Source organism: Sylvia atricapilla, chromosome 9 (assembly GCF_009819655.1).
Source record: "Sylvia atricapilla isolate bSylAtr1 chromosome 9, bSylAtr1.pri, whole genome shotgun sequence".
Lineage (NCBI taxonomy): Eukaryota > Metazoa > Chordata > Aves > Passeriformes > Sylviidae > Sylvia > Sylvia atricapilla.
In genome coordinates, this window is record NC_089148.1 from 16376230 (window position 1) to 16398020 (window position 21791).

The following is a 21791-nucleotide window of genomic DNA, read 5'->3' on the forward strand; positions in this document are numbered from 1 at the left end:
AAGGTGTACATGCACTTAACATCTATTAGTTTGTATATATTGTGAGTATAAATGTTCTAGAGGTGGGAAAAATCAGATAGATGGCAATGAGTGAGGGTGGGATAAGTGTTTATTTTTCTGGCTGGAGTACTGGCAGTGTGAGGTTATATAAGCTTCTGATCAAGAGCATGTTTTGGTCCATATGGGCAATTCCTCTTTTGGAACTTCTCTGAAAACAGTCTCTTCTTGCATTGCAGTCTACTTTTAAGAGAGGCTTGTCTGAGACATTTTTGGGAAAAATGAGAAAAGTTGAACCAGAATAGGCTGGGGGAGATAAAGGCAGTGGTAGTTCAGAATTTGAAAAGGCTTCCAAGGTAATCAACTTTCTTGGCTTGGTAGCTTAGCCTTGGAAGTGCAGAAACAATACTTTGAGCTTTCCAATTCCTTTGGAGCACAATATCAAAGTGGAATATTGACAGAATCGTAAAATCAGCAAATACAGTTCTCTGCATTATAGTTTTATTAAGTCAGTAGTTAGAACTAAAATAGATACACTTCTGTCTGCAATTTATTTTCAAGGACTCAAAATGAAATTAAAAGATTGTATGCATGTGCACATACCCAAAAGCTAAGATTTTCTTAAAGAATGTGTCTACTATGTATAAGTCTTGCTGCTCTTTAAATGGAAGACTCTGACCTGTCAAGCTGGCATAAAAGGCTGTGGTATATCCATACAGCACAGTCTTCAAGAATTGCTGTTAACAGGACTTGTTATCTAGCACTAACCATGCTCCATCACTACAGCTCTGCAAAATTTATTTGTTATTTTATTTATTTTCACTAAGGCAAAGCATTTAGTTTGGGGTCTGTTTTTTTAATTGTTTACCCTATAACTGGAATTGCCTTTTAATGTCTTACAATTTTCTAAACTTATGTTTCAGCTTGAAATGTCTCAAAGTTGAAGCTAAATGTGGGAGTAAATTTATTTTTGTGGAAAGTTATAGCAAAAGTGAACAAGAACAATGGAGGGAGTAAAATTTATTATTTGTGTGTCATTTTTCTCTAATGCGTGTATTCGTGCAGTTAATTGCTAAGACTTTTAGGAAAAGTTTGAGATGTGTTTGATTTCCCTTTTGATGGTTCAAACTAAGGGCTTTTTTTAAAATAAATTACTGTCTCTAATTCTCTGTGAGATGTCTGGACTGTGCACATGTCCCACCTTACCTAATAATCCAGTTTGTACAAAGTGCTGTGGTGTAACTGATTCAAGAGCACATGTCGATCACACCAGGCTTTATTCTCTCTCCTGCTATTTAAAGCTGCCCTTGTTCTACATGGAGAAAGGCTGTGAGTATTTAAAGGTAAATGTATGCATATTTCCACATGGCTTGGCTCTGATTAGCAGCTGCTCAAACAGATGTAGTTAAAGTTGCCATCTAGCCAATATCTTAGTTATCTGTGGTAAACCAGTCAGGGGTAAAAAGAAGCAAGGCTTGAATAATAAAGAATGTACATAACTTAGGTGATTGCCAATGGTCAGGTCACTCTAATCATTACTTGCATTATGATTCAAGTATTAATATGTTGTTGCTAATGCATTTAGCAACCTCATAGTGTTATTAATTTGTTTTTTTAGATTAAGTTTGATAATTGGTCTTATTTAGTAAACTAAAGATTCAGAAGAACGCTTCATAGAGTACAATAAGGATTCTTATCTCATTATTTCCAATTGCTAGGACAAGTGGAATGCAAGTAGGCCCCTGTCAGTGGAGCACTTAAGATATTCTTTAAGTCTTATTACTAAAGTTAAGCATAGGTCTTAGTAATTTAAGTTCTTAAACCCTATCTGTGTGCAGCTGGGTTTGCAGAAGCCAGTCACATTCCTGAGCAGTGTCACTGGAGTCTGCAGCGTTCTGTGAAACAGTTCTGCCCTGAAACTGAAGGGAAGATGGAGATTATTGGCTGTTCTTAGAGCCTGTGTGTGTCAAATGTGCTCCATTCTGAATACAGTCCAAGTGTGAGCCCAAAACACACATGTATGTCTGCATCTTCTGATGTTTATTTCGCTGAGGATCACCAGTTGTACACCTGGTTCTGTCTTTGTCGGATAATTCAGGGATGAGAAGGTATCAGATTTTTCTGATGCTGTCTTCATAAATGTAAGTGAAATTATCAACTGCTGGACAGCATATGTTTCTTTTAATAGAAGAACAAATGAATTTGTGGGTTCCTTTTGTCAGGCTGTCTTTCTTGCTTTGAAATGTCAACATCCCTATGGCATGATGTACGGGCTAAAGAAAAACCTTACCAGAAATCTTAGTTTGATGAGATCGTCTTGGATGACCTCATAGTCTTATGCTGTGTCCAGCAAAGTAGTTTTTATGCCTGAATACTAAAATGTTTGCTCTTTTGGGTTTCATATAACATGTTAAAATGTTGATTTGAAAAAAAAATAATTTGAAGAAACAATTAGAAACACAAGTTTCAGGAGCTGAGCAACAGTTGCTGGTTATTATTGTCCCGTTTCATCACTAAATGTGGTAATATCTGCTCTTTGAAGAAATGCATGGTGGGAAAGCCAAGAAGGAGGCAATGAATTGCCTTGGAAAGAAGGAAGAGATGCACTGCTATAGTAATGCACTGGTATAAACATCCTGCATTTAAGTACCCACTGACTCACAGGTGTGGAAGAACTGAGACCAAAGGGAGAAATTCACTTACTTTTGAAGATTTTTCTGCTTAACCTGCTTATGGAGGCCTCTGGCATAGGAAAGGTACTGAATGTACTAATTTCTAGATGTGGAAGCCTGAAAGTTAACCTTTTACTTCCTTCTTCTCTAAATACACATCCTGAGTCTGTTCTGCATCCACAAGAGTTAATGTACTGTCACACTGAATGGGGTTGAACAGACCATTCCATTGTCACTAGAAGGTGGCTGTGCAGAAATAGCAGTAGGTTGCACTTGGTTTTGAGATGTTCTTCTTTTCTCGGAAGAACTGAGAAAAGGCAGTGATGTTTAAGCCTGGTGGCCGAGGTGTCTGCAGGCTCCACAGGGCTGTGTTTTAAAGCCTGGTGTTTCAAAGTCTCAGCTTTGAAATAAACAGCATTGAAATTCAAAGTGGTCTTTGCTGTGGACAACAGAGATGTGATGCCATCTTAACTCCAGGAGAATGAAGTACCCCCATGAAGAGGAGTGACAGCTTTGTGCTGCACATCCATCCAAACAGACTCTGTCCAGATTAGACAATGAGCAAACTTTGCTTCATTGCCAGATCTTCTCTCTCAAATCAAATGCAAGCACAGAAACGGTTACCTGAACTATTTGACTTAAAGACAGAAAAGTGCTCAGGAAACATTTTCTATAAAGGATAGGGATTTAAACTTTAAAATCAGGGAAGATCCACTGTTACTTAGGTTCAAGGTAAAGAAGCTGTGAAAAACTGTAACCCTGTATAAGTGTAGAACCGTATAAAGTGCAGTTATGTATCAGTGTTTACATTTTCAATGCAGTGAAGGGCTGTGTGATAGGGAGAGACCTCCTAGTCACATGTAGTTTACAAAGATACGTGTCTCAAATCTCTTTCAGGATCGTATGTCTGCAAAGCAGAGAGTCAGAGAGGTAAAACAGATAGACAAACACACGCATGCATCTATTTTGTGTTTACTAAGCTGACTTCTCAGCTGTCAGCGCACATGATGTGTTAATTCAGGGTATAAAATACATATCAGATGCGGTTTTGTTTTCATAAAATTCAGATTTCGGCAATATAGCAGCATGTGTGTTTACCTCTTCCTTGAGATCATAGACATTCTCTTGGTGAGGTCTTTCTATTTTGAAATTGTGGGTTTACAGTAAATCCTGCTACAGTGATTCGGACACAGCTTTCACAGGTTATATTCTCTAAAATAAAATGATTTTTTAGTCTTTGGTAATTTCTTTGCTTAAAAAAATTGCAACTATCAGAAAATATTCCAACTCTCTTATCAAATTTATGGAAGAATTCTTTAGCAGATTTAAATCTTGAAAGAATAATTTAATTTATTATCATTCCACAATATCAAATTGATATAATATTTCTTAATATTGTTCTGTAATTTGATGTACCAGTGTACATGGATTACAGGAAATGAATTGAACTTTCCTTTCTCAGGTACACTTGATTTTTACATGGAGAGACTAAAATGATTACTTTTTTGTCCTGTTTATTCACCTTTGCAAGTTGACAGCAATAGGATATAAGAGCAGTAACCATGTTGTTTTGTTTTATATACCATTAAACGTGGTGTTCTGCAGGTAATGTAACTTTATGGATAAGTCAGCCTCTTGAATGTCTGAAAATAGCCAAGTTATTACCAACATCACAGAAATTCCAAAGTATTTGGAAAATCTCTTGAAGATTATGAGAATATTTTAGGCAAATTGCATTTTTTTCCAGATGACAAATATTGCAAAACAATACATCACAGTTTTCAGGTGGATTTTATTGCTTATGTGTGTAAACTGAATGGATTGTACTATTAGATTTTTATAAGCATTCTGTACTTATGAAGCATATATTACTGTCATCTATACACAAGCTTTTAATTCAGCTTTTAATCATCTGTACTACTTATGTCTTAAGAATAGCACCAAAGTAATACAGAACACAGTGGCTAGAACATCTTGGGTTTTGGAGGATGATGTGATGATTAGGTGAGAATCCAGTGTCTTGGAAAACTGACCTTTTTATACCTGTATGAGTGTATTTTAAGTAGAGGGCTTTCACTCAGAACCCTGAACATTATAGTTGTGCTTGGAAACAATTATAAAAGCTCTGTTGAGTCAGCTTTTTCTGAGGAAGTGAGATTCAGCTCTCTATTCACATGTAAGCAGAAGATTATTCCCTGCCTGAAGACTACTGAGGTTTCTGTTAAGGATGTAATTTGAAGGCTCAGCAGTAAGCTCAGCCAAAGCTTACCCTGACAAATGTCTGTGAGCACTAGGAGGAAGGTGAAATTGCAAACACTGATTATCTGATGCTGTCCTGTGCCCCATTTTCCCCAGTTCTTCCCCACTAGACAGCTTTGGTTGCTGAGTTCCTGGTCTCACACTAATGAGCAGAAGCTCTGAGTTAGAAGAGGGCCCTGCTGGAGGTGTGAGCACCCACTGAGAGCCAGGCTGGAGTATCTTCTGTGGGTTTGGTGGGTGTGGGAGGACTGTTGCTTTGTTTTCTAAAGAAATCTGTCACTTGAGTTTGCATCAGAGCAGTCATAACAAAGAACCATGAGACATGTTGAACTTGTGATACATGCTGATGTACTGGTAGAGTACAAGATTTGGGTAGATATTTTTAAAATATCCTGACCTGAAATGCATTTTCATGCTGAAGTCAGTAACAGCTTTGGTTTTATGCAGTTATATGAGGTGCCCCCAGCTACCCCAGATACTTATGTTACTGGAGAATGTAAACACATAATGCAATAGGAAATCCACAGTGGTCTGTGTGGGTACCCTGCTCCATTCTTGGCTTGCTTTTTTAACTTTGGTGGCTGTATCACCCAGTCATCAAAAGGGGCCACCTGAAAGCTGGGATTGTTTTCTTTTTATAAATACAAAATGACGTAAAATTCACTGCTTTGTGGGTGCCTCCTGTAAGAAGACTTCCTGTAGTACTTTATCAGCTACTTGGTAGAAGAGATGATCAGCACTCTCAGAATTACGACTATTTATAAATGTAAATAAAGCTGCTTTTGGGTGTTTCAGCAAGGGGTGACAAACCACTGTGCCACTTGTGACTAGCTAGAAGACTGGCACACTCTCATGGAACTGAACTGTGTTGATTCATTCTGCTGTGCTGTCTGAACTGGATTGTTGTAATTCCTTTCACTGGGCAGGAAGCCACACATCGAAGGGGTCTGAGCACACGACGTGGGCTGGCAGAACACTGGGCCCCTGCTGCTCTGAGGGTACCATGACTTTTCATAAGTGGATTCCTTTGCAAGGTTTTTTCCTCCTCAGAGTCTATAAAGTTTCTCCTTTCTCATCCTGCTTTGCTGCTTGTGATGTATTAACTGCAGAGATTTTCCACTGAAGTGGGAGGGCTGAGGAGAATAGGGAGCCATGACTTTAATGGTGGTACTTGGAACTAAAATCTGTAACTCCCAGTGAGTTCTTTACTAGTGGGTAAGTGCTTTCCTTTTTTAAATGTGTCAGCTAAGTGCCAAACTTACTTGCGAACTCCTGGCATGTTTCGTTCAGGATTGGCAGGAAGATAACATGGAAACAGTTTTCAGTTTTAAAACATTATATGAAGGTGAATGCTTCCCAGTTGAATACTAAAAAGTTAATTCCTGTGCTGTCATGAAGGTCAGATTTTGCTCTGAGAGTTTAGGAGGTTAGCTTTGTCCTGTCTTACCATTAAAACCTACTGGTACAACAACAAATACTTTTTCAAGATTAGTACTTTGTAAATAGATGTGAAAATAGCTTGGTTCTGGTCTTTTTTAAAAAAAAACTTGTTTAGTTTTAAATAGATAAAGTTGTTTGCAAAATCTTATAAAGCTAGGAGTAATTTCACAAGCTTTAGCAGTCCTCCATATTGTTCCATTTTTTCAATACCTTAATCTAATTTAAGGACCACATGTACATTTTACGGCACTACAATCAAGAGCCGTGATGGTAACATCTGAAACTCTACTTCATCCTCTTTACAAATACAAGTGAACCCAAAATAACTCCTTGGCTCCTCAAATAAGCAAAGTATATTTGAAGCTCTTGCTAGTATTCCCTTCCTGAAGTTATTAGAATCCATAAGAACTAGGGATGAGTGTGTGAGCAGTTGCAGGCACTGGTGGGTGGGTTTCTCTTGCAGCTGTTCATTCCAGGAGTCTCTTTCTGCCACTGTCTCTTTTTTTCATGTTCTTGTGTCTAAGAATGTTCTGCTGGTACTTGCATGGTATGTGCTCCAGCTGTAACTTAATTTTCACCCTAGTGAAATTCCATGGTGAATTTTCATAATAGCGTGCTCTCTTCACAGCGTGGGTATTGATAAGCACCTGCTTGGCTCAGGATGTTTTAGGGTCTTAGGGTGGTGGTGGCCTGAAAGTCAGAAATAGCTGACAAGGCTGTTTCGTTTTCTTTAGGGGGGTTGTGCTTTGTGTGCACATACCACTTGTCAAAGGTATTATTTCACTCAGCATTACCAACCTTATTTTTAATCTTTTTCTTCCTCATAACATGCAAATTTGATGTCTTTTTCTGTAGCAGTGAGAATTTTGAGTGAAAATACAGATATTCCATATTCAACTGATTAACATGTTGAAAACATACTGGCTTGGTGATAGTTTTAAGCCATATTAGAAAACTTGGAAGCATGAAATTTTCAACGAAGATAGATTAAGTCAAAATTTTATTAACTCTGGAGCTTCATGTAGTCTATAACAGAATGCCAAATCTGTGGAAGAACCCCTGATTCCATGTTGTTCTAGGCTGTAATTCCTTCATTTGCACCAATGTTTTTTGATGTATGTGGAATAAATTTTAATTAAATAGCATTATTCCCATTTATATGTAATCAATCATATAACCCAGAGTTCAATAATTTAGAATCAGTCTGGGGACATGTTCTTGTTATTGAGCTATAAACTCACATATAACAGTAAAAGCAACTTAGGCAAAAGGAGACTTTGAAAAAAGGAGAACAAAAAAAATCTGCAGCCAGGCTATAGATGCCTATACTGCCCTGGGTTTAACAGTATTACTGCAATTTCAGCAACTTTTTTTGTGAAAAAGTGATATTAGAAAATCATCTAATGTAATACTAGACGAGAATTAATGCAAATCATGAGTTAGAAATAAGAAAAAACATCATGTTACCCATCTACTCTAAGGAGACCTCAAGCTAGTGCTTTACAAACCGCACTTTGGTTTTTTGTTCCAGCATTTCAGATTTCAGATGTGATTGTTTCTCGACCAACTTGGAAGCTGCAGTACTTTTCCTCTTGGTTTTAAGAGGTCAAAAGAAAGAACTAGTAAGAATGAGCTGAAAAAATCAGGCTTCATGCAAATAGTAGTGAAGTTGTGATTGCAATTTGCCTAACTCATAGGAAAATCTTTGTCCAAACTTTGAATAATTCTTTCCCTCAGTGAATATTCCCAAAGACAGATATTTGTTCTGTGCAGTTTTTGAGCTGTCATTCCAAGTCCGTAACTAATAAAACCATAACAACCACCAAAGTAATGGTTCAGTAATGTGGCTTTGTAGCATTTCAAGTGATGAGTAAACCATCCCAGTAAATTGGCATCTGGCCACTCCACTATGTAATGGTGTTTTTAATGAAGTATTGCCCTAGCAACAGGTCTGGATGACATTGGGTAGCTGGTTGCTGCTGACTCTTAGAGATAAAACAGACTTTTAGGAACACATGTGTAATGTCTGAAGGTAAAATAACCCCAAATAAATGCATCTGCTCTACTGGGAACATAGGATGGGTCACATCGAGCCAAAGTCTGACTTACTGACTTATGAATTTAATCCTTCTGTGAAAGTGCTTCTATACGGTGAAAATGAAACCATCCAAGAAGTGCAACAATTGAAATCTGAGAATAAAGTAAAGCAGAATTGAGAAGAAACTGTATTTCAGATGATTTTGAGAAAAAATAGCAGTTGTTTTAAAGGCTTTAAGTATTCTTGTACAGTAGGAAATACTTGAGGGTGTATTATTGCAATGGAGAAGCTTTTTGAGCAAAGAGGATGCAGTGAAGATTAAAGGCTTCACTTGTTCTCTGGAAGAACCAGCAAGTGAAAAAAGGCATGAGGAGTAGAAAGTTAAATCCAAGTGAAACTAAAATGTGGTGGTTTTTTTTTTATAAATGGACTTTTATTTAGAAAAACAAAAGTGGTGTCTAGGACATTGAGCAGTTTGTTACATAACACTTAACTGAGAGTCTAGATCAATATAGCAAAGTAATACCATAAGATGGAGAGATCATCAGAAGTCTATAAAAGAAAGGCAAAAACCTTGACCAAGTCTTTTTTTTTTTCTTCCAGCTCATTGTGGATGGTATTTGAAAATCCACTTTAAAGGCAGAAAGCCAGTCATCTTTATATATGTTAGTGGGTCATAAAAGAATTTTCTCTTACAGTAGTATAATGTTGTGCCTTCCAAATGAAATATTGTGTTTAAGTAAACATGAAACACATTTTAAAGACTTACATGGAGTTTTCTGATAGTCTAATAAACTCTTTTTTTTTTAATTTTCAAGATAAAAATACAGACATTACTGTAAAGGATAATGTGGATGATTTCTGTCTTCGAGATACTTTAAGCATTGCATCCACGGACTCCTTTGTTTCCACAGCTGAGGTAAGACTCTTAAAGATTGCTTTTTTAAAGATTGATTGCTCTGTTTGAACAATGAACAGAAGAATCCTGATTTTTTGCTAATCATTGTAAGAAGAAATATTTTTCTCTTATGGGGAAAAAAAGAGCTTTTCCAGGCTTCATTGGAACCAGTTGTTTTGGAGGGGTTTTTTTGTGTACTGGCATATTGCATCCCAAACTCCTCCTAAATAGAAGTTGGTTTTGAAAAATAGATCACATTTTTATGAGTGAAGAAGCAGTCAGTTGAAGCTGTAGTAGTTCCTTTTTTTTCCTATTGCTTTACCATACTATAAAGATGTATGGAGAAGGCTCTGTACTGTTTAGACCTGGAGGGGTTTTTTTGAGGGGAAATTATAAGAAATTGACAGCTACCTGTTTTAACATGTTCCATGCACAATCTGAAGGCAGCAGTTTGAGGTGTTACTCTATTGTTGCACCATGATTCGATGACTTAGCAGGACGCAGAGCTCTGGGGCTGTCCTGGGAGCCCTGTGCCTGGCAGGTGGATGGAGCTTGTGTGGCTGTGTGGGTGTGAGTGGGGACCCCACAGCTCCCTGGGGCCGACAGGGACAGCCCCTGGAGGTGCAGTGGCACTGCCAGGGAGCCTCCTGACTGCCACGCTGGGAAAGCTTCCTTGACAACCTAATGTGCTTCATCTAGCTTGCTCTCATCCTCTGGGATGAGAGCACAAAGGATAGATAATAATGTCTGGCTAACAGCCTGTTAGCTGAAGTCTGCTACAGCTCCCTTGGATTTGAAAGAGGCTCATGAGCATTGACACACTTACTTGATTGAGGAATATCTCTTTCTGTAGTCTCTGGGGAGCTGAAGTGATCTTGAATAGCACTCTTCTCCAAAAAAACAGGAGACACAGTTGGCCTCAATAGATCCATTTTGGGATAGATATTCCTCTCATACACACACTACAGCTGAGCTGCTGAAGTCAGTTGCAAAAAGAATTGCACACACACATTCTTTGCAATTGTTTTGACTGTCTATTATAGGGTTTGTTTTTACATACCACAATTACCTTGATTTAGTAGTTCACAATTAATTGTGATTTCTTTGATTTAGTAACTCGCATTAGGTAGTAGTGCCTAGCATCCATTCCTAACAAGGATTGTATCCATAGAGACTGGTTACCCTTGGCTATAATTTGGACAAGACCACAATTCAAGCTTGCTTCAACTCTACCAGCTCATGAGAGGAGCTGTAAACCATTATAGTTTGTACACTTTATACCTGGTTTGGTGGAGTTTTTTCCCCATGAGCTTTCATAATGATTTTGCAAGTATGTGAAGATAGGAACTACCCTTTATGCTCATTTGTGCTGCTTAGCTTAAAAAAAAGGCAAAACCAACCCATCAACCAAAGAGAAAACCCCAGGATGTATCACCTCAGCAGAATCATCATCCTCTCCTGAAGCTCTATTGTCCCAGTATCTACTAAAAAACATTGGAATCAAAATTGGACATGTAATTGTCTTTAAGCATCCTGAAAATACTCTCCACATTTTGATACCTCAAAGCCACTTCTGTCAACTTGTTCTTCCAGGACAAAGTTATGAAGATTTTATTTTCCTTTCCAGCTGTTCTAGCCTTTGCCAATAGAACAAACTCTCTTTTCTCAGATTTTATTGAAGAATCTAGTGAAATTCTTAGGTGACGGAAGTCCTGAAGATTAATAGAATGTGGAAAATTTGCAGTTCAGTGTTCAAGTCAGAACACCATTAATGTTCTGGGTTAAATAGGAGGCACTAGGCTCAAACTGCAGAGTCAGTGAACTCTGTAGTGAAGAAAGCTATGAATTGCTGTTCTCCTACAAAAACACTGTTACCTTGATTTAATACTTTGTCCATCTGAGGAGGGTGGCAGGGAAATGCTTCACATTGTGGCAATGAGAAGGAGCAGTAAGGACTTCCCAGTGTATTCAGCTATTAGTAGAGAACAGTAATTGCTTTGATTTAACACGATTAGAATTGACACACCAGATTCTTTTATTCTAAATATGATGATGTCAAGTAGCTCTTCCTCTTGCTTATCTCCTTTTTAATTTTTTTTTAATTGCACTAGGGAACAGTGAAATGTTTTAATTTAGGCTAAGTGGTCCAAGGCTTTTCCAGCTTCAGATTTGTCTCACCTGCAGGCCAAATGAGGCAGTTCTTTCATCATAAGCTCCCTGATTGCAGTTACAATATTAGTAACTGTCCTAAACTCCATGTCCTGATAGAAATGTTCAGCAAAGTTTTTAGATCTGAAATTCATGTGTGTGTTTATACTGCTCTGTGATTATGCCCTACTGGAATTAATAATTTCACCTGCCAGGAAATTAGAACGTGGCACCATTTTTTGTGGCCTCATCATGCTGCAAGCTGTGTGTTGACAGTGCCTTGGCTTCCTTCTACACTGCATCCTGTCCCAAGGGACAGGACTAAGTATTCTGTGTGACTCTGATTTTGGAGACTGGAAACTGTGTTCATGTTTCAGTGCTGACACACAGTCAGGTCAAATTTAGCTCCCTGCCCGCAGGAGAGAGAACATTCATAAAACAAGACACAGACAGATGCTTGAATGGAAACTGATAGGGATACTGTTTAGGAGGCAACAAGAATGTCATGCTGTGTTATATTAGAACAAAATATAGGAAAGAGCTGTACAAAACTGGGACAGTTTGGCAGGGTTTGCATCACGTGCCCTTTTGATGAGCTCTACAGGATAGCAGGAGGGTGTGCCAAAACTTCATCTTGGCTATGGCTGGTGGTCAAGAGGGTGCTGAGGATCACTCATTTGATGACTTCTCATTCAGAGTTGTGCCTGTCTGGACACCTACAATACACAGGCCTGAATCTTTATAAGGACAATTTAGACACAGTTGCCATCCCCAAGACCAGACAGGCTTCTATTCTTAAACACACTTAGGCTCTAGAAGCGCTGCAGAAGGAATGCGAAACATGGCTGCCCTAATTAAGTTATTAATACTACTATTGGATAAATAATGGTACTTTCTTCCCCATTTGAGCCTGGCTGCCATCAGCTTATGTTGATGAGGGTTAGTATGCTTTTCTTAGTCTTGCTTTCCCATCTACTGTGATCAAAATAGCTGCTACCTTTGGCAACAGTGCAGCAGTGAGTGTGCCAGATAAAGGCCTCTGCCCTCTCTCCTGGCTTCTTTTCCATCTTCCTAACAGAACCTCTTCCCTGCTCTCCCTGACAGTGAGCTTTGTTGCTGCTTCTTCCTTGTCAGTGCACATGCATTTATCATGTCTTATTTTTATGTTTTAACTAGTACTGAATCTGGAGGTCAATTATGAAAGAAACTTTGCTTTCCTTGTTAAAATGTTAACCTAATCCAAAGCTTGGGGGACTTCTTACTCTTGTGAATAAAGCCTTTGCTGCTTTTTATCAGTAACAGCCTTCCTGTTTTCTTTCAGACCGTAGGTGGAACACACCACTTCATCATTTGAATTTATTAAAATGCCATCTCAAACTTTTTAGTTACTACTCACCATCACATCTTCTAACTCCCCAAGCATGTTTCACTTTCATCCTGCAGCTACTTACTTTTTTTAAGGAAACCTTTTCTCTGAGTGTCTTTATATTTTAAAGTGATCATCATCAGCTTTTTTAATATAGGGTAAACAAAATTTCTCAGAATGTAAGGAATGCTGAATGTGCCAGTAAAGTGACCTCTCTATTAGGGGTAGCAAGTAAGAATTCGTAAAAGGTTTATTGTTTATTTTGGTACATTCATGTAGGTGGTTATTTTGGTAGTCAACAAGGTCTTGATGCACAGCTGAGAATTTTTTCTATTTATTGAGAAACAACTTGTGGGTGGCAAATAAGAGTACTGAGCCGATTCCTTAAACCAAAGCAGTCAGGGCATCCCAGACCTAAAAACGATTGCAAGTGGCAAAGGTTTGATGCTTTAGAGACATGATTTCAGCATCTCCTTATGCATATACAGCCCTAAAGCTGAACTGTCCAAAGAAAACTGATTAACATCTGAACAATATCCATGTAATCTTCAGAGGTTGCTCTGCAGCACAGCAGGCCTAATTAGACACAAGTTTGAACTACAAGCTTTGGAGTTTTGAAGATGTATATGTTATTTTAATGCAGTGAACTTAGATGTCCACTACAGCTCATCATAAATGTCCTTGTGGTGGTCGTTCTTGAGTCTTGAATGGATACAAGTAAAGTCTTACAAAATGAGATTTTGTGCTGCTATAGATCATCTTTTATCTCTTCTTTGTCTGCATTTTCATTTCCTTCTCCATGTACCTTCCTGACCCTGAGGAAGTAGCAGATACTTAGGGGCTGGAAAGTCCAGTCCATCACCACAAGCCTCTGTGTTTCTTCCAACTACCAGCACTGCTGGTTGCCAACTGCCAGCACTGTTGGTAGCTATGCTCAGTTTTAATAGCCTAGAAACACAGGTTTGTTTGCCCCATGCAGGATACTGGGAGAAAAAAAACCCCAAAAAACCCAACCCAAACCAACAGAAAAACAACAAAAAAAAAACCCCACTAGAATTAATTTTCTGGTCATTAACTAATCTGAATTATGTGTAAACATGAGAATTTTTTCATCAGTAATGATAAAATGTAATCTTTGTAGTGAAATTGTAGCTAGACATTGTTTTGTGGATTAAATATGATACCCTGTAAACAGGAGTTCTCTGTATTATTTATGTACTTTGATTTATGGATCTGGTATTGGTTTTTTCTTTCTTTAAAAATGTCTTCAAGTTTGTATTTATTTCTGTGTTAACCATAGAATTAAAACTGCCAATAATGAAAATCTTTCAGGGAGTCTGTAGTATGAAACACTGAATGCTCATGGTTTATACAATATGCTTTGGTAACTATCAGACTTACTTACCAGTGAAACTAAAACAGGAGTGGGAGGGTGTTACTATTTCCAGCTTCCTAAAGAATTATATGGTGCAATCATTCTGTACGTTGTGTCCTGGCAATCATTTTAACAGCTTTGAGTCACATTAGATTTATTTAACTAGACAATTCATAAACTTAACTAGGCAAATTAAACACAAAAATAAGCTCCCTTTATTTTATTAATTAAAAATAAATTAAAAAATTCAAGTTTTGAAACTTGAAGCTGTAGCTTTCAGATTTTAAGAGTTACAAAGCTAAGTCTTATGATCTGGTGTATCTGTTCCGTTCACTTGTTGATTGTTACCCCTTGGTTTTAAGGAAATGCAGAAAAGGATGCATCTTTCAGTAGAACATCAGGAAAACTTCTTTGATTTGTTTTATCTTTAAAAAAATGATGTCAGCTAGCTCTTTAATGAACTTGCAAAAAACTTTTTTTCAGCTTTCAGAGCACAGAGAGGTTCGTAGCACATATGGTCTGGATTCCCTTTGCCACTGTCCCTTGTATGAAGAAGCCATGCACTTAGCAGAAGAAGGCAAAATTTATTCACGGGTGTTAAGGTATTGATTTATGTCCATTTAATTATTTCCAGGAAAAGCAAAAATTAAAGTTTGATATTAATTTAGAACTCACCTTTTAGAAGTTACTTGTACTAGATATTTTTTCTACCAATTAGATTTACATGGATATTCTTGTGCTCCTTTTTTAATGGTCTTTGGAAACTTTTCTATTTTGCATAGGACTGAAATGTTTGAATGTCTTGGAGACAGTGACTTCCTTGCTAAGCTTCATTGTATTCGACAGGCTTTTCAGGTAAACAGTAAGGAGTGATTTGTCTGTCTTGTTAAGCCTAAACTAAAGTGCATGGCATTGAAGCTGACTGTCAATCTTTGTGCAAGCATTTTTGTAATGTAATCTGTATTTAAATATTTTCTTGTTGCTTTTACATTTTTATCATTCTAAAATGAGATGTATTTGCAGAGGAGTCCAGATTTTATGATTTGCTTTGGAACCTTTGTACCCAAGGCTTATTAGGGACTTGCTAACTATACTAGAGGTGATAATTATATGAAAATTGATTGAAATGTTTAAGGTCACTTGGTATAACCTGTGAATGAACCTGTCTATATTTTCTGAACCCTTTTCTAGATAATTCTTTCAGAAACAGCAAACAGAATATTTCTTGCTGAAAGTGGAAGAAAAATTTTGTCTGCTTTAATTGTGAAAGCACGAAAGGTAAAAGCCTTTTTTTACCAATGTTTTGTTGTTTATGTAACTTCTACCTGAAGTCACTGTCCAGAGAAAATCAACCATATCTCTTTTTACATTTGCTTGATACTCATTGCTTCTACTTTACAGAATCCAAAGAAATTTGAAGATGTCTTTGATGAAATGATATACTTTTTGGAACAAACAGATCACTGGGATAATACTGAAATGGAACTTGCTGCTAGAGGAGTGAGTTGCTTTTCTGAAAAGTGCTTTTACCCTTACTAAAGCCATAGGATCTAAAAATAAATTTTTACAGTTCAGAATTGTGGGAAAGGCAACTCTTTATTGTTTACATTGCTGATTTAGAGAAATGGCATTCACCAGTTTAGTACCAGAAACCACACATTCTTTTTAACTTCTCCTTTACTGACACAGTATTTTTAATATTCATTAAAAACAATTGAAAATCTGCATGTTAATACAGCATTACAATATGGTGCATGCTGAATTCCACTGCTGAAAGAGAAACTAGGTTACTTAGATCATGTTCTCATTTAATATAGGTGAAAAATCTGAATTTTTATGATGTTGTTCTGGACTTCATATTAATGGACTCATTTGAAGATTTAGAAAATCCACCCATATCTATACAGAATGTAGTAAATAACCGCTGGTTAAATTCCTCTTTTAAAGAAACAGTAAGTATTCATGTATAATTATCATACCAACTGATCTGGAGTGCATTGCAATGTACTGAGTATGTGCCTGAGATCTTCCTCAAAAGAATTTAACAGGATTGTATTATCAGGTTTTTCATAATAGGAATTTAAAAATTACAAATCTGGGCCCAAAACAGAGACTGACTGAATGTGTTGGAGAAAGTACTTTAACTTGTCCTTCCTTTTCCTGAGGAAGTAGAATTTTAGAAGGGAAGTTTCTGTTAGCTACATCTTAGACATCAGGTCCAGGTTTTGGTTCATAGACCAAAGATTTAGCAATAAGGAATAAAAGTTGCAAGGAAACATAAGTAAATTAATACAACACAGGTATTCAGCTGTTGATAACAATTAATGATTTTTCATACATGCCTGTTTATTTGCCAAATGGATCTCATCCCTCTGTTAGAGACACAAGCTACTGCCGTGGTCAGCTGGTACAGCAGCTATTGTCATTTCATCCATTTTTATCTTAAACTGCAAGTTGTCCTTTTATTTTTGTTTTTGAATTGAAATATTCCCTCTAGAGGAAAAGAATTAAGATAACATGTATATATTGTTGTAGTTATATGATAACATTGTGCTTTGTCTCTATTAAACTCTCTTTGCAGTACTGAGGGGAGTCAGATGAGGATAGTTAGAGGATAGGGGAAAAAGCCCAAGACTGATATTGGTATATTGTATTTCACAGGTCCATATTTGGACAAAGCTGCATAGCTGAATCTGAAGCTATTGCAAGAATGTTTTTGCTAAAATGAAAAAGTACATTTCAATGTGTTCACATGCCACTTAATATCTAAAATAGTTACTGATGTCTGAGCTTTAATATATAAAACTGCTCCTCACTTAAACCCAGTGAGTGTTGCTAACTGTGCTGTCTGTAAAAGGATCAGTCAACGATGCCAAATTACATTTGAATTTAACTAAAGAAAATGTTGTAAAGATGGATCTGAAATAGCAAGCATAAACTACATATAAATTTGGTATTTATATCAGCTGCTGTTTTATGGCTTTAAACTTTGTATTATCACAAGATTGAAACTGAAGAAAATACGTGTCCCTGAAATACAGAATATAGAAATACAGTATTCTGCAGATGATTCCATTCTTTGAGATGGAAAATTATTTGGGTCTTGCTTTATTTTTTCTTTTGGCAATTAGGCTGTGGCTTCAAGTTGTTGGTCAGTACTGAAGCAAAAAAGACAGCAAATGAAGGTAAGTTGCCCTTCAGATTATATGGAACAAAGGTATTGATCATCTCCTAAGAATTTGAAGTTCTTTTTGTAGCTTTGGCAAAACAAATGAGTGATCAGCCCTTAGTTCTGTAGACTTGTTAATTTAGATAAGAGGTTTGCCAGTTGCAGAAGTTTACCTCCTGGGGCACTAATACCTGTATTTAGCAAAAAGCCTTAACTGAAAGATTTTCCTAAACCTAGTTAGGGTCCAGTCAGTGGTGGTGTCAGTCACTTCTCTGGCTTCCTGCCCCACAGGCTGATCTCAGACTCCTGCACACCAAGGTCATGATTCTTGTGTCTCACCTCCTTGTGCTGGGATGCTCAGCCCCATCTCCCTGCATGACCCCACAGCCAAATCACATCATCCTGCCCATTACCTGCCTGGAGCACCACGTTCCTCCCCAGCACCAGGAATTCTGCTGCAGCCTCCCCTCAGCCCCTTCTGCAGCCTCACCTCTCTGTGCAGGGACTCAGTAGAAGTTTGTGCCACAGCTCCTTACCTTTGGAGGATTTTATTAGACCAAGGAGGAAGGTGTTAGGCTTTTATGAAGACTTAATGCTGAATAATAGAGCTGTACACTAAATTTAATGTGGAATTTTTTGTCAACGATTTTTACATTACTAGGTGCCTGATGGATTTTTTGCACATTTCTATGCTATATGTGAACATATCAGCCCTGTTTTGGCCTGGGGCTTTTTGGGCCCTAGAAATTCCCTGTATGACCTATGCTGCTTCTTCAAGGTTTGTGACTTCTTTTTAATTACCGCTTTTATAAATTTAAAAAAAAAAATCTCTCTGGTTAAGATAAATTAAGATCTTATTTATTAATAAATTTAGTGCATTTGTACATTACATTAGTAATTAGTGCATTTGCATTTTCTTAAGATTTAGGCTAACAGTAAGAAACCATGAAAAATAAGTACTTTCATAGGAATGTTTTAAGCCTGGAACTGTTTTGCAAAGGCTGTTTTAGCACACTTCTGTCTCAGCACCAAAATAATACATAATTGGATGCTTTTAGGGAACATGTTAAAGAGCTGTTAGCAGGGCATACCTTTTTTGCCGCCTTGTAACTGAAAACAAGTTTTTCCTTTTTTTTTTTTCCCCCACTAGGATCAAGTGCTTTTCTTCCTCAAGGACATTTTTGACTTTGAGAAGGTGAGGTACTCGACCATGGAGAGCCTGGCTGAGGACCTCACTCAGCTGCTGATCCGGCACACAGAGCTGCTGCTGGCCTACCTGGGGGCAGACTCCCTGAGACACGTGGGGGCCTGTGTCAGTGCCCATGGGCCTCTCGTGGCCACTGGGCTCCTGGAGGCAAAAGTGCAGTGAGCTTCACATCCCTGCAAATGGCAGGGAGTGCACAGAGATATGATCTTTTCCACCCTTTTTCTCTAGTGCTGAAGCTCCTGTGGCTGTGGCTGAGCAAGCATCTGGGAATGCATCATGTTGCTAAGTATGGAAAAGGACTCAGGGAGGTTAAATGTACATCTGTGAAAAGAACTGGGGAGTGTTTTACTGTATATACCTAAATTAATTTTGCAGCTCGACTGTCGCTGTGTTTATATTTCATGTATCCCAAAGCTTTTTTCTGTAATATTCAGGTAAAGTTTATTTATGAAATACTGTACTTTTGCACAAATAATTCGTAAGTGAAGCTGATGGAGTTGTTTCCTTTAAAAGCTTATAGTACAAAATGTTCGTTGCAGAGTCTCGAAATCATTAGGTGTCTACATCTAGAAGGTGTTTTGGCTGGGGTATCTGCAGTCTCTGATTCATGTGACACGTGCAATAAAGTAATCACATGCACAGAACCGAACATGGTGCCCCTGCCTCAGAATTCCATTTGTGTGGGTGTTTGCAGCCATTTTGTACTACAGTGTAATGGAGCAGTGCAGGAAATGCAAGCACCATTTGGGCAGGAATGACTGCCAGTATGCAATTTTTACTTTATTTTGGTTTAAAATATCTAAACATCACTAAGGTGTTTTAAAATACTTATTTATATTTGAAAAGCTATGCTAGCTTCACCGATTGATTTAAAACTTCTTTGTTCAAAAACCATTACTACTCGATGTGGTGGTAAATGAACCAATATTATTCTCAGTTCATATGTAGCATTTCAAAATATATTTTTAAATAAGTATGTATGATAAGATTTATTAATCATGAAACAGAATTGAAGCAAGTGTTTTATAATTTAATAATTTGTGTCTTCCTTCCTTCCTTGTGTGAAGTCAGGTATCTGGTTAAGAGGAGATTTAAGCAATTGTGGCCATCTCTGTGCAGTGTAAAACTGTGGCTCAGGCCATGGATCCCTGAACTTCAGATAGGAGCAGAGCACCTTCAGAAGGCAAGAGGCACCCTACAGCAATGGATTTTCTTGTTCAGAGGTGATAAATAATGAGCTGTAATATTTGAATTTCTGTCAACTGAAGCAATGCTTCACAGTTAGTTTAGGCTCTAAAACTGCAATTTCATGCCTTTGCCACACAAAGCCAGCCCACAAGAATCTATCCCATGTCAAGAAATACAGAGTAATTACAGAGTGATTGCAAGTATTTAGATACTTGAGAAGCACTTGTTAAAATATAGGATATCAAAACAAACTTTGACTAGAAACATTTCCATTTTCATGTCAAATGCAACCCAAAAGGATGCTCAAAAGCAGGTCCAGTCTAATTCATGGATTTTACTGAAGCCAGCATTTTGCTCCTTTGTTGTACTCATTTAATAAGTACAAAAAACAATAAAAATGTGTCATATTACTTGTGTGAAATGCCAACTGATTATAGTTTATTTCACAAAAAAGAGTGTACTCTATATGTAATAAAACAGAAATTCCAAATGCTGTTCTTGGCCTATTTCCACCATTTAACTTGCTGAGCTTGGCACCATCCTCTGTGCTGTATTTTTTTTTCTCTGCAATGTGTCTTCAATACAGGCATGTGAAGTTTTTCACCCACCTCACTTAACTTTTGAGCAGATGAGTACGTTTAAGCCATGTGTAGTTTGGCAGCTTTTTGCAAGTTATGAAAGAAATTATATGGAACAATAAAGGTGTCTTGTTGGGTTCAGAATCGATAGGAATAGCTGGAAATGGAAGGAACAGAATAAGTGTTCTGCATATTCTACAGCAAATGTATGACCTGTAGCTAACAGAGGAAAGTGTCTGCTGTGATTTGTCTGGTCTGATAAAATGGTATAAAGACAATTATACCATAGCATACATCACAGGGAAACAGAAATGCACTTCTTCACAGAATTAAAGGTATATCGAGATTTTCATATTATTTACAAAAAGCTCTTGAAGAAACAGAGTTGCATATGACATTATAAATGTTTCCAGACACTTGGAAAAAAGTTAAACCTGGAAACTTGGTCTTCTGTCAAAAATGAAAAGATTGTTTTAAACAGAGGAATAGGAAAGGTCTAATCAAACACCAAACTATTTAGAAAATGGGGAAGAATTTCATAATAACAGACTTCAGCATTTGTGTCCCTTTAAAAGAGGAGCACTTCCATACATTCACAGGGCTCTCAAAAGTCCACAGAGTTGGACTAGAAATTGAACTGATGTATTTCCCATCCAAAATAAGAAATACAGGATCTGGTTGTTAAAAGATGCCACCAACAAACACTTGATTGAGAAACAGTAAAACTGAGAAAGAAGGGACTAGACAGGGAAATGTGCAGGTACAGGTGGGAAGCTTTTGATCTCCTCTGAGTCTTTTCCGATCTTTTTCTAAGAAGCATTCCTCTATTCTGAGGATGTAAGTAGCTGCAGAGAGGGCTGCAGTTCGAAGTGGGAGATATCTCTCCCTGCAGCACAGAACTGCAGTTGATTCTCTCACAACCTGCACCTTCAGCTGACAGAACATTCGTTGATAACTGGCCGTGTGGCTTCAGGATTTCAGAAGTGCACCATCTCTGCAAACACAAGTGCCAGGGCTGCACCACAGCAGTCATAGTATGATGCAGTTCTACTCTAGTTAATTCATAATTGGACTCAGAATTTAGTTTATAGTGTTTAAATTTAGATCATTTTGAATGATACTTTCCATGCTAATAAGAAGAAACTAAATTTAAAAGCCATCCTCTTCTGCTGTAGTGGTACTCCTAAGATTAGAAATGCTGACTGCTTAGGGATTATGAAGAAACAAATATTTATATCATTTGTAATTTAGTTGTAATAATAATTTTACTTTAAATGTGTCCTTAATGATTATTATTCTTCCTTTTTGTAGTGTTTGGTTTCTATCAAAGTAAATGTGTCAAATCAAGTGTCAGTAAGAGTATTTGTGACCTTTCTATTGCCTACATGAACTGCAGCTGTGTATATAAAATAAAATATTTCAGTGAAAACAACTGTTGCTCATGTAACTGTATCTG

At 37.4% G+C, this 21791-nt stretch overlaps 1 protein-coding gene across 2 annotated transcripts in view; it reads left to right on the plus strand.

Annotated features, from left to right (window-relative positions):
- Positions 1-21767, plus strand: part of MIGA1 (mitoguardin 1) — a 34586-nt gene extending 12819 nt beyond the window's left edge. For both annotated transcript variants that reach the window (XM_066325106.1, XM_066325107.1), the window contains exons 8-16: positions 9225-9325; positions 14677-14795; positions 14976-15048; positions 15385-15471; positions 15595-15693; positions 16011-16145; positions 17325-17378; positions 18024-18140; positions 18513-21767. In XM_066325106.1, the coding sequence (XP_066181203.1) occupies positions 9225-9325; positions 14677-14795; positions 14976-15048; positions 15385-15471; positions 15595-15693; positions 16011-16145; positions 17325-17378; positions 18024-18140; positions 18513-18731 (1004 nt within the window). In that variant the 3' untranslated portion in view covers positions 18732-21767. The remainder of the gene's footprint in view (positions 1-9224; positions 9326-14676; positions 14796-14975; positions 15049-15384; positions 15472-15594; positions 15694-16010; positions 16146-17324; positions 17379-18023; positions 18141-18512) is intronic.
- The last annotated feature ends 24 nt before the right edge of the window (positions 21768-21791 follow it).